General features: G+C 36.4%; 2 protein-coding genes across 2 annotated transcripts; both read left to right on the top strand.

Annotated features, from left to right (window-relative positions):
- Positions 1-12,000: 12,000 nt before the first annotated feature.
- Positions 12,001-12,492, top strand: LOC137822144 (uncharacterized). The gene has a single exon (XM_068627048.1). The coding sequence runs from the start codon at positions 12,001-12,003 to the stop codon at positions 12,490-12,492; it is 492 nt and encodes a 163-aa protein (XP_068483149.1).
- Positions 12,493-21,577: 9,085 nt separating this feature from the next.
- LOC137820501 (uncharacterized) lies at positions 21,578-22,806 on the top strand. The gene has a single exon (XM_068624623.1). The coding sequence runs from the start codon at positions 21,755-21,757 to the stop codon at positions 22,487-22,489; it is 735 nt and encodes a 244-aa protein (XP_068480724.1). The 5' UTR covers positions 21,578-21,754; the 3' UTR covers positions 22,490-22,806.
- The last annotated feature ends 1,734 nt before the right edge of the window (positions 22,807-24,540 follow it).

The raw sequence follows: 24,540 nt of genomic DNA, 5'->3' as shown, positions 1-24,540 counted from the left end.
GCATATGATCCTTTAAAGAGTTCCAAGAGTCCACGGGAGGACCCTTGTGATAGATAATGTCCTTTACAATCCCATGCCACCATTTCATGGCATAATCACTAAACTCTAGGGTGGCTAGCTTGAGCTTATGCTCATCTTGGATCTCATGGATCTCAAAAATTTGTTCACACTTAGCCTCCCAATCTAAATACACATTTGGATCACTAGAACCATTAAAACAAGGTAGTTTGACCGAAGGAAGCTTGGACTTTGCATCATGGTAGAAGCCATTGTCGTAGTGAATTCTTTCCCCTTGGTGATGATGTCTTTGTCCATGGACTTGGGGTGGAGGTCTCCTTCTCCTATGCTCATCTTCACGGCCAACATCATTTGAAGAAGCTCTTGAAGATGGTCTATGAGAATGATGTCCATCATGGATAGAAGGAGATGGTCTAGTTTGTTGGACCTCCATCTTTTGCATTTTCTCCTCCAACCTTCTAATTGTTCTTTGAGCTTCATGTAATCCACCAAGAATTGAAGCTTTGGAAGGAGAATTCTGCTTGTAGGATGCATCACTTGAAAATCCAGCCATTTGTAATTAAAAAACAGCAAACACACAAAACAGCAAACAAGTTAGAAAATTAGCAAAAACAGTGAGCTTTGCAATTGAAACTGCCGAAGTGAATTTAAGGCTGAAAAAGATATCACTCTCAAAGAAATAATGTTCTTGCTCCAATCTGATCTTGAGGCCTTGGATTCCTCAAATGAAATGTGTCAAAGCAAGCACACCAATCTTAAGAGCAAACCACCACAAAACCAAAGAAACAATAAAGACAAACAAGAAAATGTATAAGCAAGGAAAGGTAATTGCAAAAGGAATACTATATGAAAGACAAACTCAAAGAAAAGAAAGAAAGACAATCAAGAAAATAAAGAACTCAATGAGAAAAGTAGGCACACAAAAGAATACCTAAGGAAAAGCACTAGAGTAGATGAAGAAAACAAAAAATTTAGCTACTGGAAATTTATTTTTTTTTTTATGCAAACTGTTTTTGATATTCACTGATTTAACTGGAACGTTGTAGAGCGAACTGGATTATGGAATTTATACCACAGAAACTTCAAGATGTTAACTCAATAATGGCACTGGAATCAATTAAAAACAGTAAGCCAATTGAGAGAAATAAATTTTTTAAAATCGCTGCCAGATTACCGTATTTTTTTCGGCAGGAATGTACACTTTTTTTATTTTATTTATCATTTTTTGTGTACTTCATATTTTTGAATGATTCTTTTTTCTATTCTTTTCTAACACTTTTAATATCTCAAATCCAGAATTTCAGAATTTTACAGTACGTAAATCAGTTGCAATAAGGAAAAACAGTAAGCACTCTTTTCAGAAACAGAGGAATCCTAATAGGAATAAAAAAAAAACAGAATGATGAACTAGCAAAGACATAATAGAAAATGATGTATTGGAACTTGTATAGGTCTAGAATACAAGTATGAACTCAATTCTAAAAAGAAAATGCACAAAGGATCAACATCAATTCAGAAAATTATATGACACCAAAGCAAGAAACAATCAAAACAATAAAAGTACTACTAGAAGTAATGACATATATGGAATAACATGACTAAGACAAAACTTGACATGATTCAAAAATTAAAAGACACAACACAAATTGTAACAAATGAAAGGAAGCTTAAGGTAAACTCTAGGAAGGATAATGCCATTCCAAAAGAGCAACCATACTCATAAGAATTATGAGTGCCATAAACCTTTCCACAAACACTTGGAGCAAAAGAAAAACAGCAAGAAAACTCAATTAAAATTCTAAAACAGAAACTTAAATTGCAAGAAATTAAAAAGAGCTCTTGAAATAAAGTGCACACAACTCAACAATTAAACAAGAATGAACCTAAGACTCATGATACCACATGATGTGATTCCAATAGCCACATAGAACAAGATTCTTGACACTTTGAGGAATCACCTTGAGCTGGAAAATGTAGAGGCAGTTTCTTAGAAGTTGGATCATGGTTCTAAAATCAAGAACTCACCAATAACAAGCACCAAATCCCAAACTCATTTGGATGAACCAAATATTGTCAAATTGAATCAACAAAGGAAGATAAAAAGAAGAGACCGAACAGAATTTAGGCAAGAATACATAAGAACCGAACATAAAAGGAATTGAAAACAAAAACAGAACACATGTGCTGGAAAATAGAATAGCCGAACCAAAACATGCTCAAGAACACAAGACAACAAGAGTAATTGAAAGAGAAGAAAGGAAGGAGAAGAGAATGCTCATGAAGATGGAAGATAGGTTGGATGATCACGCCACTAGAAGTATGGATGCTCCTAGATGAGTGTGCAAGCCGCCACTTGAGGAAACCATGGTCCTTCAAGATAAGACTAGAGTAGAAGCTCAAAAGCTCTCCAAATGCTCACTCCAATTTTGAGTATAGTTTCTTTAGATGAATTCAAATCTGAAATTTACAAGGAAGGCACCTCTATTTATAGCCTAAGGTGCTGAAAATTGAAAGCTAAAACAAATCAAAATTCCCTCCAAAACAAGCTAGAACCGGCGCTAAAAAGCAAAGCAAGGAAGGTGTGATCCTTTCCTTCACTTTGGCACCCCCTATTCTACTCCTACACCTATCTACTAATACACCCCCCTAAAGCTCCTAACTAAAACCTAAAAGATGCTATAACAAAAGAGGTTTCTAAGGTTTCCCTCTAAGCACCTTCAACTAAAGACACTACAAAAAGAGAAAATAAATGTCCTCTAGCTCCCAAGGCTTTGAACATGCTTCTTGTAATCCTTTGAGGTGGACTTTGACCTCCATGGGCGTCCTCCATTTGTGCCTCCACCTCTTCTTGAGCTTGATGAGTGGCCTCCATGTTCTCTTGGGCTTGATCTCCATCACTTGGGCATGCCAAAACGACACACAATATTCTTCTACACGAAACTCTGGATTTTGTGTGCGGTGATCTGGGCTACTGGTTCTGCCTCAATCCATTTCGTGAAGTATTCGATCGCCACAACCAAATACTTCATTTGCCTGATCGCCAACGGGAAGGGCCCCAGAATGTCGATTCCCCACGTGTGGAACGGCCAGGAGCTGTAGATTGACTTTAACTCTTCTGGGGGCGCCTTGTGCCAGTCGGCGTGCTGCTGGCATTGCTTGCAACGCTGGGCATATCTCTTGCAATCTTCCCTCATTGTGGGCCAGTAATAACCTGCACGGACAGTTCTTGTCGCCAGAGATCGACCTCCAATGTGGCTCCCACAAATCCCTTCATGGAGCTCGGCCATAATTCTCGTGCATTTCTCTCCATGTACACATACAAGAAGAGGATGTGTAAATCCGAACCTGTACAGCTCGCCATCAATGAGGGTAAACTTGCTGGAGCTTTTCTTCATCTTTCTGGCTTCTGTTGAATCCATTGGGAGCACGCCATCTGCCAAGTAGCGCTGGTATGGCGTTATCCACGTATCTGGCTCGTGGATAGCGCAAACTTGCATCGTTCTTACCTCTTTCGCTGGGTGTGCCCTGACCCTTGGCGTCCTCAAGGTCTCCTGCGTTTGAGATCTATGGCCCCTTGTTGTCCTCTCCGTCGATTTACAAACGTAAAGGACCTGGTGATCTGCGACAAAAGCCCGAGGAGTCTTCAAAGTTTCTTGAATAACGGTCCTCTGTCTGCCCCCCTTGCCCGAACTGGCAAGCTTGGCTAGCAAGTCAGCTCGGGCATTCTGCTCTCTCGGCATGTGTACCACTTCAAACAAAGCGAAAGATCTCCTTAGCTCTTGCACGTACTCCAGGTAGGCTGCCATTTGCGGGTCCTTGGCTTGGAACTCGCCAGTTACCTGTCCAGTGACCAACAGCGAATCGCTCTTGGCCATCAGCATCTTCGCCCCCATCTCCTTCGCCAATAGGATACCGGCGATCAAGGCCTCATACTCTGCTTGATTGTTGCTTGCTTTGAAAGCAAACCTCAGTGATTGCTCTATCAACACACCGTTGGGTCCCTCCAAAATAACCCCAGCCCCGCTGCCCAGCTGGTTAGACGACCCATCCACCGAGAGTACCCAACGAAAGTCATCCTTGGCGTTTTGCGCTGTTTCGGAAGACAGCTCGACCACGAAATTAGCGAAGATTTGCCCCTTGATCGATCCCAGGGCTCGTACTTGATGTCGAATTCCGACAACTCCACCGCCCACTTCACCATTCTTCCAGCTACATCCGGTTTCTTCAAAACCTTCTGGATGGGCAAGTTAGTCATTACCAACACCGTAAAGCTCTGGAAGTAATGGCGCAGCCTCCTCGCCGAAAATACAAGCGCTAACGCCGCCTTTTCTAAGGCCTGATACCTCGCTTCTGGGCCTTGCAGCACCTTGCTAACAAAATAGATGGATTTTTGGACCTGATCTTGATCCTGGACGAGCACTGCGCTTATTGCCCTCTTAGTTATGCCAAAATACAGCCTGAGTGGCGTTGCTGCTTGGGGTTTGCATAGAACTGGTGGGCTCGCCAAATATTCTTTGAGCTTTATGAAGGCCTCCTCACACTCCTTCGTCCAGACAAACCTGTTGTTCCTCTTCAAGCACTGGAAGTATGGGTGGCCCTTCTCTCTACTGGCTGATACGAATCGGGACAGGGCGGCCATCCGCCCCGTGAGCTGCTGCACCTCCTTCACAGTGGCGGGGCTCCTCATCGCCAAAATGGCGGCACATTTCTCGGGGTTAGCCTCGATTCCCCTCTCCGACAGGAGAAATCCCAGAAATTTCCCTGCCTCCACACCAAAGACACACTTCTCAGGATTTAGTTTCAGCTTGTACCTGGCGATGGTAAAGAACAACTCTTCTAAATCGGCGACGTGTTTGCTTTTTTCCAGGGACGTCACGACCATGTCGTCAACGTATGCCTGCACATTCCTCCCGAGCATAGGTGCGAGCACCTTCCATTAGCCTTTGGTATCTGGCTCCCGCATTCTTCAGCCCGAAGGGCATCACCTTGTAGCAGTAGCATGACCTTTTCGTCATGAAGGCAGTCTTCTCTTCATCCATGGGGTGCATTTTGATTTGGTTGTACCCCGAGAAGGCATCCAGAAAACTGAATAGCTTGCACCCTGATGCACTGTCTACCAGGGCGTCTATACTCGGCAAAGGATAAGAATCCTTTGGACAGGCCTTATTCAGGTCTGTGAAGTCAACACATATCCGCCATTTTCCGCTACTCTTCTTGACCAGAACGACATTGGCGAGCCATTCTGGATATTGGATCTCCCTGATGTGGCCTGCTGCGAGGAGTTTTTGTGTTTCGTCTTTGGTCGCCTGCCTTTTTTCCTCGTTGAACTTTCTCCTTCTTTGGCGGATGGGCCTGACTTGGGGATCCATTGCTAAGCGATGGCACAAGAAATCGGGGTCGATCCCTGGCATGTCTGAAGCAGACCACGCAAATGCATCCAGGTGTCTACTTATTACCTTGGCGATTTGGTCTCGTGTCTCGTTGTCTAAGGTTCTCCCCAGCTTAAACGTCTTGCCGTTGATCTTCTTCTCAAGTCATTCCTCCACTGGCTGAGGCTTCTTTTCACTGGCGATCAGCGCCCTCGCGATACCTGCTTCCCTGGCGGTCTCCGAGCATTTTCTCTCTCCCTCCATCCGGGCGGCGTTCTCGGACCTCGCCTCGATATCCTCCATTGGGATGTCGCCCTCAGCGGCCACCTCCAACGCCGTATCCAGCACTCGCAAGGTTTCCCGCGCAGGCTCTGTGCCAGGGGGAGGCGTTGTGGTTACGTGGCATACATACCTCTTGTTCTTGAGGCTGTTTTCGTAACACTTCTTCGCCTCCTTTTGGTCAGAACAGATGGTGATGATCAAACCCTCCATAGACGGTAGTTTGACCTTCATGTGCCTTGTTGAAGGCACAGCTCCCGTTCTGTTGAGCGTTGGCCTTCCCAACAGTATGTTGTATGCCGACGGAGCGTTTACAACAAGATACCTGATCTTCTCTGTTCGTGAAGCCAAACCATCTGTGAAGGTCGTCCTCAACTCAATATACCCCCTTACCTCCACTTGATCGCCGACGAAACCGTACAAGCAGCCCCCATATGGCCTCAGTTGATCGGGGGACAGTTGTAACTTTTCAAAAGTCGGCCAAAACATTACATCTGCCGAGCTTCCTTGGTCGACCAGCACCCGGTGGACAGTCCTTCCCGCCGTGACAAGCGAGATCACAATAGGGTCGTTGTCGTGAGGTACAACGTCCCTAAGGTCTCCTTTGGTGAATGTGATGTCCACGTCGGGTGAGTGGTCCTCAAAAACTTCCACTGACATCACCGACCTCGCGTACTTCTTGCGTTGAGATGCAGTGCACCCTCCACCTGAGAATCCACCAGCTATGGTGTGGATCTCACCGTGGATGGGCACCTCGTGCTGCTGTCCTTCATTGCCCGCCGGTTGGGAACTTGCTAATTGGCCCGCTTGCTTTTCCAGCAAGTAATCTTTCAAGAATCCACACTTGACCAACTCGGCGAGTTGGTAACCCAAAGCCAAACACGAGTTGATGGAATGGCCAAAGCTCTTGTGGAACTCACACCACGTGTCTGGTTTTGGACCCAAAACCTTTCCTGTCGTCTTCTCAGGCACTTTGAGCCTGGCAGCGATATTCGGGATGGCGATCAGATCAGCCAACCCCATCACGAACTCATACCTTGGTGGGCGATTAGTCTCTCTGGGCCGCCCCGGCCCCTTCCCCTTAAGGGTCATAAGGATGACGCATCCTCTAGTCCCTCTTCCCCGCCGCCGTCTCCATTACTCTTTGCGGCTGGACCCTCGTCTGGGCGCGCGGCTTAGCTGGGGCCACGTTTCCCCTTTTCTCGGAGACTTCGCTTTCAGAGGCGATGTGAGCCACGGCACGTCGCCGGATTTCAGCGAACGTGGCGGGGTGACTCCTGATAAGTGACTCACTAAAGGGTCCGAGCAACACACCCTTCTTGAAGGCATGTACAAACATTTCCTCGTCTTTACCTGGCAAGCGGACTATCTGAGCTCCGAATCTGTTCAGGAAATCCTTCAGGGACTCCCCTTGGTACTGCCTCACGTCGAACAGGTCATAAAACACCAATGGTGGTGCCTTGTTCACTATATACTGCTCAACAAATATCTTGGAAAACTGTTGAAACGTGGTAATGTGGCCAGTAGGTAAACTGACAAACCAGTCCAACGCTGTTCCACTAAGAGTGCTCATGAACACCTTACAGTAAACCGCATCCGACCCCCCCGAGAGCATCATCTGAGTGTGAAACGCCGTGAGATGAGCCTCGGGATCCTCCACCCCGGTGAAAGACGCCTTCACCGCCACTGTATTGGCTGGGACCACCGAGTCCATGATCTCTTGAGAAAATGGCATGGGAAAGCTACGCGGTGGGGACGGGGGCGCATATCTGTTCCCGACCACGCGCTCCTCCCGTTCTTGAATAGCTTTACGCAGCTCTTCGTTGATCCTGTTGAGCTCCTCATTTCTAGCTTGTGAGGCCACCAGCGCCTCGTGCATTCTTTCTTGTTCAGAACGTGATGCAACTACGTTCTCCTGCAGCGTCCTCATCATATCCATCACCTACGTCATGGACACAGCATCCTCATCTGTCGACGGCGTGACTGAACTAGATCGCGTTGTCCTCATCCTTTCTCAGCAAACTCAGCAGCTCAAAGAAACTCCAAACAAACGGTGAAAACTCCAGAAACCGACTGCAACAGCGAGCAGTCGAACAGAAAGCACCAAAACCTTAACAAACACGAACTATGGTTGGGAATCACCTTTTATACGGCCCCACGGTGGGCGCCAAATGATCCTGCCGGTTGACCTAGCGCAAGAGCGTTGCCTCGTCACTAACCTCCTCACCAGCTTGACTCCACGTGCCCTTCAAGTCCACACCACAGAAAGCCTCTCTGAGAACATGAAAACACAGGGTGGCGCCTCTGCGGCCGGTGGCGCTCCGACGCTCAAGTCAGTAACAAGAACACCCAAAAACTGAGAGAAAATATACTCTGCAAAACCGTACTAAAGGCACACAACCCTAGCAATGAGCCGTAATGAAAAACGTACCTCTGCAAATTCTGTTAAGTTTACCTTTATAGCTAGGTTTCTTCTCTCTCCAGGCCGTTATGCTTTTGGACGCGTGGCTCGCATCCAGCCCTGCACGTGTCGCCATCTGGGCTGGGATAGCAGGTAGCGCCCAGCCCTACACGTGTCATCATCTAAGCTAGGATAACTTGAGCGTCATTTCTCTATTGCATCCAACCCTACACGTGTCATCATCTGGGTTGGAGTAACAGGTAGCATCCAACCCTACGCGTGTCGTCATCTGGGTTGGGGCAACTTGAACGTTATTTCTGTGTAGTAACCAGCCGCGCGGCTAAGTCCTCTACTCAAGGAGCAAGCTAGCACGCAATATGTCCTAGAACACCACCTGACAAGGCGAGTATCGGGTGCAGCAAAATGCACCATTTCTATGATATCGCTTGTCGTTAGTGGTACCTTTCTTATTGCTACACCATGCATGTTCTAGTTGGGGGAACCTTGCCACCAGCGAATGTCCACTCTGGGAATCCTGTTGCTGATGGGCAAGCTGTTCCCTTCAACCTACTCGACTTCCCTGCCCCATGCTAGCGCAACAATCATCTCGTTGGACTTACACGCTTGGACTTACTCTTCTGAGTTCCCAGCAGCCTTAACTAAGTCTGTTGGAAAATCCGGCGACGTGCTTCTTGCGGTGATGTCAGGTCACCCGGTCGCCAATCGTCTAACACGTCAATGTTATACAATCTCGGCGACAACCGATCATGTACGTTGTAGCACGCCGCTTCCACGAGCGGCGACTACACTAGCTTCTGAACCACTCGCCCTTCTCTAGCCACGTGCTCTGCTAAACACGCCTCACGTAGTCACGTGCTAGACACGTCATCACACCCGATGACCTGGTCGGTACACAATCAATCATGTCTTTCCCCTCCTTTCTACTCTCTCTAAATATTCACTTCAAGATAATAATTAAATAAAAATTAATTTTAAAAATTCAAATAATTAATTATTATTTAATTAAATTAAAAAATTATTAATATTTAAAATAATTTATATTATTAATTAAAATTTATAAAATAATTTGTAAATTAGTATCTAACCATTAATTATCAAAACTTTAACTACTTACTACTTTATATTCTAATTTAATTATAATTAATATTTAAACATTAATATAAAATATTACTAACTAAAATCTAGTTTACTAATACTAATTTAAAAACTATTTTATAATTTTTATTGATAATTAAAAATACTTTAAATACAAATATTTTTTAGTTTCTAAAATAATATCTAATTTAGTTAATACATTAATTAACTATTTATTGTTTCTAAATTTGATTTTTAATAAAATTTTATAATAATTGAATAAGTACCAACTAAAAAAATAATTATTTCAACAATTTTTGGTAACTTTGTATATATATATATATAATATTTTAAATTAATACAATTTTTATGTATATAATTAAATAAGAAATTTAAAAAATATAATCCAAAAAAAAAATCAATATTCAATACTAGTCCTTTTCGGTGAACTGAGATTTGGCAGTTTGGTGGAAGTATAATTTAAAGAATATATATATTATTCAAACCTCTATTCATGGTTTGAATTTTGGACAACAATTCCATGAAGCATAGGAAAAAAAAAGAGTATATTTTGAGTGGACCATTTAATGAATACAGGCCAAATAATTCCCCTTCTCATTTAGGTAAGCATCTTTGTAAAAGACTCCAAGTTCAAAAATACCCAGAAAACTCAAATTTTTTTTATCAGCACCCAGAAAACTCATAAACAATATAACTAGAAGTAAGAGTGAGATAACAATTCAAGTTTATAAAGTGTTATGGAGAATTTCTGAGAGACTAATTAAATTAATAAGAGTTCAGATAATGATTGAAAGTTTGTAACATGTTTGAAGATATATTTGATAGGGTGATTAATTATCATTAAATTTTAAGAAAGTAGTTTATTTTCATGAGAAAATTTAAATATTTTATAATAAAATATGTTGATTGGGCAGTAAATTTTAAAAAGAAATTTAAATTTTATAATGGTAATTGGACTACATAAAAGTAGAAAATTTCAAATTCTACCCAAAACGTGAGAATTTTAAAAAAATTATTATCTTATATTGGTATTTCTTTAATTTAATATTTTCAAGGTTATGGTCTCATAATTTCGATATTATTTCTTTAGAAATGCCGACAAAAGTTATTTTCAAACTAAATTATATGATGTTTATGTTTCAAGTTACAATATTTTGTTTCAAAAGAGAATGTGAGAAATTTTCAATTAATGGTAAGAAATTACGTAAATTAATTTCTATAAACTGACTCATATATCACATAGAGTTTGAGTTTTGGTTCCAAATATGATTTAATAATAATAATAGAATAAAGAGTCTATTGATTAACATGAAAAATATATATTTGATAATAAAGTAACTGCTAAAGTAGGATCACTTATTGTGATAAGATCTATATGTGAACATGAATGTATGCGTTCATAATCATGTTTAATTTTACATGTGGTATCAGACCCTTGATGCTCATTTTGTGATTCTCCATTAATATTTTTCCATAATATTAAGAACCATTCCCAATTTAATTAATCCCAATTGAAGAATCCTAATTTTAAAATTAGGGTTTATGGATCAAAGTTTTCATTATGCACCCAACGCCATTAACACATTAATATCCTATGAACCCATTAGCGGAATCGCAAGCCATCCGTTGCCGCTCGTCCATCTCCGTCGCTGATAATGCCTGCAGTACGGAGTTGGCCGCGCGGTGGTTCGTAGCTGGCGCACGGTGGTTCGTGGCTTAGGGTGTGTCGTCGGTGGCTGCGATGGTTATGACAGGGAGAGCTGTCGTGATTCTACTCCGTCGCGCACCACCACCGACAGAACTCTGGTCACGCCGATCCTTAAGGCGTCAGCTGGTTCATTGCGTGGAGGTTCAGTTTTCTAGATTAGGGTTTCATGAGAAATGTGAAAGGGGCTGAAATCGTGGAGCCGTTTGGAACGACTCATTATGTTAAATTTATTTTATTAATGGTTTTATTAAGTTTTAATTAAAGTTTTTAATTCAAATTTTGTTATATTCTTCTCTGCACCTTACGTCATTATTGGATGCACCTATGATTGTGAATAATATCATGGATCAAGTAATTTGGTTGCATTTTGTGTTACGGGAAATTGAAAAAAAAAATTAATTAATTCCACCTGTTGTTATTATAATTAATTCAATTTGAATTATATTAAAGTTTAATTAATTAATTGAAAGTGAGGAATGGGAAATTAATTTTTCCGCTTTATGTATTAAATTTTAAATTGAAATTTTTGAATTATTTGTATGATAGATTTGTTAATCACCAAAGTGATCAAATCTTTATGTTTTATTTAATTCCAAATTATGGATGAATTTTATTTCAATTAATGATATAATTTATGGAATTATTTGTATGATAGATTTGTTAATCACCAAAGTGATCAAATCTTTAAGTTTTATTTAATTCCATATTACTGATAAATTTTATTTCAATTACCTATAGAATGGATGCTAAATTATTTATCTATGGGTAAATGAAAATTCATTATTATAAGACATTTTTGGATCACCCAAAGGTTGATTAGTTGTCCTTATAATTAATGGATATGATTGTTGGTAGTGAGTATGTGTTATTAGTTTTGCTTGTATATCCAAAGAACAAGTGTTTCTAGTTAATGCATATATCTTTCCAAATAATGTTAATATTATTAGCATCATTATGTTTTGTGTATTAATGAATCTCCCAAAGGAGAACATTAGTATACATAGAATGTTTTCTGAATCTGTATTATATGTTTAGTTTATGACTCAAAGTATTAATGTTAAGCATGTGTGATTACAGTATCTATTCCTGTAGCCTTACATTCGCAAGCTATGTCTGTTCCAGTCTTTAATGGTCTAAATTTTTCTGACTCGAGTGAACAAGTCCAATTTCACTTAGGTGTATTGGATCTTGATTTGGCCATTCGAATCGAAAAACCTGTTGATATTACCGATGAAAGTAGCAATGAGGAGAAAACTCATTATAGGGTTTGGGAAAAGTCAAACAGACTTAGCCTGATGTTTATGCGAATGAGCATAGCAAGTAATATCAAGTCTTCTCTTCCCAAAACCGAGAATGCAAAAGAATTCATGAAGTCTGTGGAAGAGCGCTCCCAAACAGCTGATAAGTCTTTTGCTGGGACATTAATGAGTACATTAATCACCATGAAATTTGATGGTTCTTGTACTATGCGCGAACATCTCATTGAAATGACTAATATTGTGGCAAGACTTAAGTCTCTTGGAATGACAGTGGATGATAATTTTCTCGTGCAGTTCATTTTGAACTCTTTACCGTCTGAGTATGGTCCTTTTTCAGATTAACTATAACACTATGAAAGATAAGTGGAATATGCATGAATTGCATAGCATGTTAGTTCAGGAAGAGACTAGATTGAAGAATCGAGGAAACCACTCCATACATTATGTGAACAATCAGGGAGTTGGAAAGAAAGTCTTCAAGAAACATGGAAAGGGTAAAGGACCACTGAAGATAAATGAGTCCTCTACTAAGCTCCAGAAGAAGAATGAAAAATTTCATTTCTGTAAGATATCTAGACATTTCCAAAAGGATTGTCTGAAACGTAAGGCTTGATCTTAAAATAAGGGTAAGCATTATGCTTATTATGTATGTTTGAATCAAACTTAACTAAAGTTCCACATAATTCTTGGTGGATTGATTCTTGATGCCCAACTCATGTTTCTAATATGATGCATGGATTCCTTTCAACCCGAACCATAAAGGCAAATGAAAAGTTTGTCTTCATGGGAAATAGAGAGAAGGTTCAAGTGGAAGCTGTCAGGACTTATCGTTTAATCCTCGACACTTGATTTTATTTAGACTTGATGGATACTTTTTATGTACCTAATATATCTAGGAATTTAGTTTCATTGTCTAAACTTGATGTTTTCGGATACTCTTTTAAATTTGGGAATGGTTGTTTCAGTTTATATCAGCGTACCTATTTGATTGGATCTGGTACTCTTTATGATGGATTATATAGATTGAATCTTGATAATTTATATGTTGAAACTCTTATGACCTCGCATCATAATGTTGACACTAAACGTAGTTTAGTGAATGAATGTTCTGCTTTCTTGTGGCACAAACGTTTGGGACATATTTCCAAAGAAAGGATTGAGAGATTGGTAAAGAATGAAATACTTTCAAGTTTGGATTTTACTGATTTGAATGTGTGTGTGGATTGTATTAAAGGAAAACAAACAAAACACACAAAGAAGGGAGCCACAAGAAGTACTCAACTTCTTGAAATTATACACACTGATATTTGTGGACCTTTTGATGCAAATTCTTTCAATAAAGAAAGATATTTTATCACCTTTATTGATGATTTTTCACGTTATGGTTATGTCTATTTACTGCATGAAAAATCGCAAGCAGTGAATGCCTTGAAAGTTTATATAAATGAAGTGGAAAGGCAATTAGACAGAAAGGTGAAAATTGTCAAGTCAGATAGAGGTGGTGAATATTATGGAAAGTATGATGAAAGTGGACAACACCCTGGTCCATTTGCTAAGTTCCTTGAGAGACGTGGTATTTGTGCTCAATACACAATGCCAGGTACACCACAACAAAATGGTGTTTCAGAAAGGCGTAATCGAACCTTAATGGATATGATTATGAGCATGTTAAGTAAGTCAATTGTACATGTTTCATTGTGGATGTATGCTTTAAAAACTGCCATGTATCTATTGAACAAGGTTCCTAATAAGGCAGTTTGACACCTTTTGAATTGTGGACAGGAAGGAAATCCAATTTGAGACACTTGCATGTTTGGGGATGTCAGGAAGAAGTTAGAATATACAATCCGCAAGAAAAGAAATTGGATTCAAGAACAATCAGTGGATATTTCATTGGTTATCCAGCAAAGTCAAAAGGGTATATGTTTTACTGTCCTACCCATAGCACAAGAATTGTTGAATATGGAAATGCACGGTTCATTGGAAATGGTGAAACCAGTGGGAGTGATACTTCACAAAATGTGGAGATTAAGGAAGTTAGAGTACAAGTTCCTTTAAATAGTATTTCAACTTCAAGTATTGTTGTTCCCAATGTAGTTGAACCACTCAACGATGGTGAAGAACAACAAATTAATGATCACGAGGTTAACAATGAACATGTAGTAGAAAAACCACAAGAAATAGAATTATGAAGATCTCAAAGAGAAAGAAGGTCTGCCATTTCGAATGATTATGTGGTTTATCTACAAGAGTCAGAAAATGACTTAAGTATTGATAATGATCCAGTTTCATTTTCAGACGCCATCAATGATGATAATTTTGATAAGTGGTTAGATGTCATGAAAGATGAGCTTAAATCAATGGCACAGAAAGATGTATGGGACATTATAGAATTTCCAGAAGGATGCAAGAGAGTCGGGTGAAAATGGATCTTTAAGACTAAACGTGACTCTCGTGGCAATATCGAACGTTACAAGGCCCAACTTGTTGCCAAAGGTTTTACTCAAAAGGATGGCATTGATTATAAGGAAACATTTTCACCTATTTCTAAGAAAGAATCCTTTTGAATTATCATGGCATTAGTAGCTCATTATGATCTTGATTTGCATCAAATGGATGTCAAAACTGCCTTTTTGAATGGGGATTTATAAGAGGATGTTTATATGGACCAAACAGTGGGGTTCATTAAAGAATGAAAGGAACACATGGTGTGTAAACTTAAGAAATCAATATACGGGTTTAAACAGGCTTCTAGACAATGGTATCTTAAGTTCAATGATACTATTGTGTCCTTTGGATTTAAGGAAAACATCGTTGATCGGTGTATATATCTGAAGGTCAGTGGTAGCAAGTTTATATTCCTGATTTTGTATGTTGATGATATCTTGCTTGCAACTAATGATCTTGGTCTATTAAGTGAGACTAAGAAGTTTCTCTCTAATAACTTTGAGATGAAAGATATGGGTGAGGCATACTATGTGATAGGAATTGAAATATTCGGTGATAGATCACAATGACTGTTAGGTTTGTCTCAGAAAGCATATATTAATAAAGTTTTAGAGAGATTCAGAATGGATAAATGTTCAACATCTCCTGTTCCAATACAGAAAGGAGACAAATTTAGTCTCATGCAATGTCCAAAGAATGATTTGGAACGGAAACAGATGGAGAATATACCTTATGCATCTATTGTTGGGAGTTTAATGTATCCTCAGACTTGTACACGACCAGATATTAGTTTTGCAGTTGGTATGCTTGGTAGATACCAGAGTAATCCAGGATTGGATCATTGGAAAGCTGCAAAGAAAGTTTTAAGATACTTACAAGGAACGAAGGATCACATGCTTACTTATAAAAGATCTGATCATCTTGAGGTGATTGGATATACAGATTCAGATTTTGCTGGCTGTGTGGATACACGAAAATCTACATTTGGTTATGTGTATCTTTTAGTTGGAGGAGCGATTTCATGGAAAAGTGCGAAGCAGTTAGTCATTGTTGCATCCACCATGGAGGATGAATTTGTGGCATGCTTTGTGGCCACAGTTCAGGCTAATTGGTTGCGGAATTTTGTCTCAGGACTTGGATTTGTTGACAGTATTGCCAAGCCGCTGAGAATTTATTGTGATAACTCCGCAACTGTCTTCTTTTCTAAAAACAACAAGTATTCCAAAGGTGCTAAACATATGGAATTGAAATACTTTGCCGTTAAAGAAGAAGTTCAGAAACATAGAGTGTCAATAGAACATATTAGCACTGATCTTATGATTGTCGACCCTTTAACAAAAGGGTTACCGCCCAAAACATTTATTGGTCATGTTGTAAACATGGGCATTATGTCTACTAGTGAATGATGAATGTTGTTATTAATGCTTATTTTGTTGGGTCTATTAGTGTCTAAGTTCAAGAGGGGAGGGGTGAATTGAGCTTATAAAATTTTTGCAAGAACACACAATTTTCAGTATTCCAGAGGCAAAAAGAACAGATTGTTTTTACATGAAACAGATTGATTCTTCAGAGCAGTCTTGGCACAATTTGAATTTGTTCAATGTAAAACTGTGATCAACAAAGAATTAAAACAGAATAAGATCAGCTTAATATTGTGAGGATGAAGGATACAGCTATGCTTAGAAATCAAGCAAAATTACTCAACACAAGGTTTTAAGAAGAATGATTCTTTCTTAGATTTTAATGAATGGACAGTTTGTTCACAAATCACTTAAACCATCATATACAACAACCTTGTTTGAGATTAGAAAGCTTTAACAAATCAGGAAGAACAGTTCTTATTTAAACCCAGAATTAACAGATTCAATTTCAAAAGAACAGATTTAGTTCTTGACAGAATTAAACAAAACCAGAAATGAGTGCAGGGATGAGAAGAAAAGGCACACAAGTTTTTATACTGGTTCACTCATACAGAGCTACATCCAGTCTCACCTTACCCCAAGGTGGAATCCACTAAAAACAGTACCAATTACTTACAAACTCAGCAGTTCTTGAACACTACAATAACAGCACCAACAATGCTGAAAAACCCTATTTCAGCACACCTTGCACTCCAAGAAACCCTATCAAGGAGTGACTAACATATACACCTTTACAAACAAGAATAAAGGAAAGATTACACCTGAAAAGAAGATGCAAGAACTCAAAACCAGTAGTTCAATTTGCTGCAGAACTGCACCAGCACCTTCACCAAGATCCAAGGTTTCCTAGAACAAGCACACTTGAAAAATCTCTTTGGAAAACCTTTCAAAAATCTTTCAATCCTTCTTCTCACATGGAAATTGTTTGATCTCTGTCAAAAACGTAATTGCTCAGCTTTTTTTTTCATGTGAGAGAGACTTTTCTTTATATAGAAAACAGTTTCTAACTTCTTTTCAAAAAACAGTTGAAAAGCAGTTATGAAAACAACAGATTCATTTTTGAACTTAATAGGTTTATTTTGTAAAAACCGCCAACTCAGCTAACTGAAATAACTGTCTGAGTTGTACCTTTGGTGCCCTAACTAACTTGTGAAAAACCTTTCAGCAGACCAAAGAATAAACCTGTTCTTTCACAGTAAAACAAATTAAAGTATAGCAAACAGGCCAGCTCAGCTTTAACTGAAATAACTAACTAAGCTTTACCTGTGGTGCCCTAACAGAATTTTGGAAAAGCCTTTTAACAGAGAAGAAATAAACAGATTATTTCTCCATAAAACAGATTTATTTTTGTACTGTTTTAAAACTTTTAAGAGCACTTTCAAAAGCTTCTCTGAGCAGACGGCGATCGTAGATGGCAATGCTCCACATGATCGCCGGTCGGTGGTCAGCATAGCTACTTGAAAAAGCGGTGCATGATCGCCGATCGGTGGTCAGCATAGCTACTTGAAAAGGCGGTGCATGATCGCCGGTCGGTTTGAGGCAGAACACTTTCAAAAGCTTTTCAAAAACCATTTAACCACATCATGTGCTTGATCTAGGCTTGGTTAGGCATCTAGGCTGGGTTATACAACAAAAGGCAACCTTACACAATTACAAGCCTAATTACAAACATATCTAAAAACCTATTACAATCTTCAAAGCACTCAAGCCATTTTCTTCATCAAACACACATCAAGCCTTGGTAGGGAAGAAGCTTCCTCCAGCTTCAACATATTTGACACTCTGAGCTCATTGATAAATAAAGTTTCTTAAATTTATGTTTTCTACTTTATGTATATGCATGTAAATTATGTTGTAGAAAACAAATTATGTTGTTATTGATGAAAAATGACATTATGTTTGAACCTATTATGAATTTCTCATTATAAAGTCATATTAAGGAGAAAGAATAATATAGTAGTACATGGAATGTGTTGATTGACATGACATGTAACCGCCATGACTCTTATTATTTCTATATCCTTGATTTTGATGGATGATAGAACCAATTTACGTAAGGCCTTTTAAATGCGCATTTATGTAATTATTAAATCATGAAAGTATTATAAATCATATGAGTCAAGTGGGAGAATGTAAGAAATTATGTATATTAATTTCTATAAAGTGACTCACATAACATAGAGTTTGTGTTTTGGGCCCGAATATGATTTAATAATAATAATAGAATAAAGCACCTATTGGTTAACGTGAGGAATATATATATGATGATACCTAATGAAAACCTACATCTGATGGAGATTGGAAATTAAGGGTAATAGAGTTTTGTCTCTACAAATAATAGTTGTCTCACTGTTAGCCATCAAGAAAGTGTGTGGCAAGAACGAAATTGCTAAGAGATAGATTAGGACAAAGGAAATAAAGTAATTACTAAAGTATGACCACTCATGGATCAAGGTAAGTGCATATTCCTTCTTGATTGTATGAATATGTGTGAGAATCATGATGTGATAAGATTTATATGTGAACATGAATGTATGCGTTCATAATCATGTTTAGCATTAATAAACATTAATAATGTTTATCATTTATCATTTTTTTTGTTTGACATTAGTTTAGAGTTTTTTCAACTAATTTTAATTTTTGGAGACAATTTTTAAAAGATGTAGATTAGATTTTTTTTCAATTGTTATTATTTGTGATTTTTTTTATTGATATCTATAATGATTGAATTTTTTATCAATGACATCAATGTTATTATTTATTAATAATTTATTAGGATATTTTTATAGTGCTGAGAAAACTTTAGTCCAATACTATCTTTTACAAATATCATATTTAAAAAAAAAATTACTCACATCAATTCAATTTTTTTTGTTTATGTCAATTGATGCTTTTTTAATAAATTATAATAGAAAAATTAATATAATCTAAGATTGACTAAAAATATCACTAATATTTTTTTTCAATTATTATCATTTATTAATATTAAATATATTTATGTATTTAATAGTAATTAAAATACTTTATTTAAATGAGTAAATTAACATTTCAAAAATTTGAATAGTTTCATCCAAATAAAATATTTGAAGAGTAAATAATTTGAAATGGGATTAAATATCTTATGTATATAAACGCAAAATTCTATGCAAACGCAATGTTATTATCTCGTTAGTTTTGTATTATGCGGCTATTATAGGGTTTCCATATATTTATTTATGTCCACTTATCTTAGTGCGTAACAAATCACGCTTAAATTAGGCAGCTAAAAATCAGAGTAAAGTTGAAACACCATTGTTCTATTAAAAAAATATGATTTCAATTAGAAGATTTAGTTTTAGTTGTTCTGCCTTTTCTTTATTATTATATATCTTTCTTTTATGTTTGATCTGTTCTTCTTTATTTTTTTTTATTTTTTTTTTTTGATATTTTTTATATATTAAATTTTAATTCTTTATTTAAAGTCAATTTCTGTTAATTTAATTATTATAATAATATAAGAAAAAATAATGGAATTATTATAGTAAATATTTATTACTACTTAAGATATTATTCAGATAGACTTGATTATATTTGCAAGAGTCTAGAAAAATGATCGAACCCAAACTATTGAGACCAGAAAAAATGAAAATGTGAATGAAATGTTTATATGATGTTCCATTGGAAGCCGAAAGCCGAAAGCTATATCTTGGTCCTTCATTATTGAGGGGACCATTTCAGAAGAAATGGCTTTTTGAGTTTGGAGAAATGAGAAAGAAACACAAAACAAAAGTTCATGCCTTTTTCTTAACGACTAAGAAATGGGTTGCTAATCTCTCACACTTTTTTTTTTATTTTAATCACTGTTTTGTTTTCTATGTTAAATCTATCTGTCATTGTCTTCAATTAGGTATCACTACTTTTACCATTTTAAGTATTTTAATCAATACTTCTTTTTAATTCATCCAAAAATATCATTTAATATAAATTTTATAATTATGGGTTCCATGAAATTGCTCTTAATCTTATAATTATGTTTGTGGACCAAATTTTCATGAAATTTAAAAGAGATCTCTGCACAAACTAGGTTTGATTAGGGTTTGGTAAAATGATAATGTCAGATTTAAGAAGAAGGTTATAATTTTTTTGGATATATTTTAATATTTATAAATTCATAGATATATTTTAAATTTAATTCTAGTGCGATATGTTTTTTTTGTTAAAATTTAGTCAAATTACAAAAAGTTATTATGAAAAATTATTACAATTACATATGTAATTTTTTTACTAAAAAAACTAATATATTTATTTCATTCATTTAAAAATAATCGATTCAATTTGAACCAAATTCAAAATAACCCATGTTTTTTAAAATATTTTAAAAAAATATATAAATTCAAATTATATTGGATCGGTTAGGTTATACTCAAATCCTATTAATCCGACCCTATTTAGTTAGTATTTTTGTTAAATAATAAACTTTAAAAAGTAAAAGAAAAATGTCATAGTTCTAACGGAAATATGAGATAATATTAAATTCTGTAGTTTTCTTCTAACACGAATCTGTATCATCTAATAATTTTGTTCCCTTTACCAAAAAAATAATTTTTTTTAAGATAATAATTTTATGATTCTTTTTACATAATTCATCACACGTACCAAACGATATAAATATTGTAAAATACCACGTGTTTGTTTTCTGAGCACTAGAGTTTTAAGTTGAAGATATACAGTCAGATATTTGTTTTTATATAATTAGTTTATAGTAAGTTAATGTCTTTAGATATATTTGTCTCATTTATACTTTGTTATAATGTTCTACCTATCCATTGTTCGATTCTTATTTAATGGAATTGACATAAATTTAGTTAATCAATTAATTTCGACCTTGGTGATATATTTGAATATGATTATTACTTCATTGTATTTTTTCGGAGAAAAAAATATCGTGTCATATAAATTTTCAATCAAACCATTACAATTTTTTTATTTTATTTTCAAAAGTGCATCTTAATTTTGCTTTGCTTATAGGGTCAAAACCACAATAGTAAAACTTTTTTTTATTGTAATTTTTTTTTATTAATATAATATAGGAGTCAAAAATAACAAAACTTTAAATACATTTTATTTATTTGATTTATGTATATGTTTTTTAAGAACAAAATCCTGATAGTTCTCCAAATTTTTAAAATAACTGATTAATCAAATAAATTTTTAAAGATAACTGATTAATCAAATTATGTTAAAGGTTGAAAGATGACTTTGGGAACAACCAAATTTTATTGAAAGGAGAGAAGAAGAGTAGAAAGGACCAAAGTCTTCTCTTTTGGACTAAACTCCAACTCATCTTCTCTCAACTAATCAATTGTTAGTAGTTATTATAAATGCCACTAATCTAGCTTAATGCACAGAGAAAAAGTATAAAAGAAAAAGACCACAAAATAGAATGAGAGATAAAGGTAAAAGCAATAACATGTTCGCTCTATTTTCTTTTATTTTATTGAGCAACTTTTTTTTTCTTTTTTAAATTGTTATTTTGTGTACCCACTTAGATTGGATTCTATAAATTAGAGTGAGTGAACCCAATAAAAAAAAGAAACAGAGAGAAGCCAAAACAAGCATAAGTTCTGGGTTATCGCACATTTGCAAAGCAGATGCAATACTCCAAATTCTGTAAAAAATTGAGTCCCTTCACTCTGTTTCCATGCTTCCAATTCTAGAAACCGTTGCTCTCACCATCATTATCCGGTGTCAGATGCATGCTCGTCACAAATTTTCGGTCCCTTTTGATTAACCAAATCAACCGTTTGATTAACCAAATGGAGTCCTCCACCAACTATTTCCAGAAGCTCCGAACAAACAAAACCGCTAAACCTCGGAAACATCATCGATACCTCCGAAAGATGGCGAACGTGTTGCGGTACGTTGAGATGTGCGTTGTTCTGGTCTTGGTTTCGAGGCTCTCCATCAACCTACCATCCACTCTCAAAAACTCAACCGAGTATTTCCGCATCTTCATGGGTAGTCCTCGCTTCGTGTTTTTCCTCGGAAACGTCATAATCCTAACGTTGTTCGCACAATCGGGTCACTTTTCGAATCACACTTCGGAAGAAAAACCATCACCAGAACCCGATCTCTATCTCGAGTTTCTCCAACACAGCACCGTCAAACAAAAACCAATTGTTCACAACAACAATCGTAAAGCAAAGATGAGTGTGAGAGTGGAGGATGGTGCAAAGGATAAACAAATTGTTCCCACCAAAACAGAGACCAGTTTGGAGATGGTGAAGAAGGATTACAGAAGGTGTGAATCGGACATCGTAGAGCGCGTGGTGGAGAATGAGAAACCTAGGCGCGCGTTGCAGAGGTGTGAGACTGAGAAAGTGGTTCGCAACGTTAATTCGTACCCTGAGGATGGGATGAGCAACGACGAGTTTCGTTGCAAGATTGAGGCTTTCATTGCTCGCCAACAGAGGCTACGAACGCAAAAGTAAAATTGTTGATTAAGAGTTGAAGGGTATTTGGTTAAGAAAAAGTTTGTAAATTGCTTCTAGTGTTGGGTGAGAAGTGAAAAGTATACATGCAACGTTGCAAAATGTATAAAATTAGTGATCAACATAAAATCGAAGCAATTAGGTTTTATTGAATTGGCTATGGAAGTTAGGTGGTGTCTATAAGTAATGTTTTTACTTGAAAACTCATTTTACATCTGTAAATGCAAAGAATATGTGATGCAGCTAAGGGAAATTCCCATTTGTAAGCAGAAGATGAGATTATGTTGCTTTGGGGAAAAAAGAGACATTTGAAGTTTCGGGATGTTGTGGCAAAGTGTATACATTTTGTTGATTAAGTTTGTAAGAAATGGTGATTGGTAGTGGGGGAATAAGAATCCTATTACATAGAGAAGGGAAAAAGCATTGGTCTTACCAACCATTACTATGAAATTTAGAAAACTGAAAAACCATATCCATCACTGTCACAATGCAAAAGCCATACTAACTCAAGCTCCCACCATACACTGTCTCCCACTGCCTATGGATTTTTTTATTTTTTTTTATTTTGCCTTTCTCGTGTCTTTTGCTTTTAATTATTCAATGACAAGTGTGGCAACTAGGACCACCTCTTTTATGCTTTAATTTTGGTGTTAAAATCTCACTTCTCATTCCTCCACTATGCCTGCTTTAGTATAAAAAGAAAACACTAAAATAGTGAAAAATTAGGATGGAGACAACAGAAATAGTGAAAACTTGGATCAGTGCTTTCGGTAGTAGAAAAATAAGATGGTTTTTGCATGAAAGTTGTGCAATATCATTTTGTAAATTACGAATTTGGATACAATTTTTTGTGTGAGAATGGATAAATAGTAAATTATGTGAAATATTTTAGAGTTAAATTGTATATGATGCCAATTATTTTAGTGTAAAATAATATAATTGTCGTTTAAATGGCTTTATTTAAAGTTAATAAAAAAAATTATAAAAATAATTCATTATTTTATAAAAATAGTTATTTTTCTTATTTCAACTATTACAATTGATTGTTTTATATCACGGATGATTTGTTTCCTAAAATATATTACTTATTTACCTATTATCTCATTTTTTTTTATCAATAACACGTTTATTTTTGGGACGGTGTTATTCTTTTGCCAGACAATGAAGAAACACGCATAGATATGGCGATTGGCTCTTAGATCTTTTATATTCTCAAAACCCTATTCCTGTCATACAGAGAATCAATCTTATAAAGATTCCTACATTGCCACATGATACTAGTAATCACTTTGTAGTTTGATGATTTCAGTAATAATTTTATCTTTAAAAAATGTTAAGTAAAAAAGTGTATATGAACTGTTTTTTCGACGTATTATTTTTCTCATAAACTAATTTTACTAAATATTTTTAATACAATATATTAGTTTATCAACAAATTTATAAGTTAATAATTTATAAACTAACAACTAGCTTATTAGTTAACTACTAGTGTTTAATATTTTTCCTAGTAGAATTTATCCAATTTTGCGTTGGAATTTGATACGCAAATAAAAAAAAATTGAAATCTGTTTATGTTTAGATCACAGGAAGAGGTTGGTAATTTTGCATGGATTTTTTTTTTTAATTAGTTTAAGTTCAATTGGCTGAAAAGTAAAAAGAGAAAATTTTGGATTTTGAGAATATAGGAGCACAAATGGAGAAGGGAGAACACTTTTGGTATATTTTACTATTTTTTCTGTTTCGATAAGAGAGAACTTGAAAACACTGGATGGGTGGGTAAAAAAAGGATAAAATATTATAATAATAAAAATGAGAGTAGAATTATAAGTTTGATTGTGTAAAGAAAACAATGTTTAGTAACATCTACATTTAATCCAACGAATATAGCTATAATCATATTTGACGGGGAGAAAATAGACTCAAATATATTTGCCTTAGTAAACACAAAACTTGATTCTAGCAAAAACAATACACAAAAAACAATAACACAAAGGCTGATATGTTATATAACAATGATAATGACAACTTGACATATTTAGTTAGTATCACAT

Source organism: Phaseolus vulgaris, chromosome 9 (genome assembly GCF_000499845.2).
Source record: "Phaseolus vulgaris cultivar G19833 chromosome 9, P. vulgaris v2.0, whole genome shotgun sequence".
Classification (NCBI taxonomy): domain Eukaryota; kingdom Viridiplantae; phylum Streptophyta; class Magnoliopsida; order Fabales; family Fabaceae; genus Phaseolus; species Phaseolus vulgaris.
Note: the sequence above shows the minus strand (reverse complement) of the source record. Positions and strands in the feature narration are given on the sequence as shown.

Excerpts from the sequence above, each read along its gene's own strand:
- LOC137822144 (XM_068627048.1), top strand. The coding sequence starts at position 12,001 with ATGTCTGTTCCAGTCTTTAATGGTCTAAATTTTTCTGACTCGAGTGAA.
- LOC137820501 (XM_068624623.1), top strand. The coding sequence starts at position 21,755 with ATGCTCGTCACAAATTTTCGGTCCCTTTTGATTAACCAAATCAACCGT.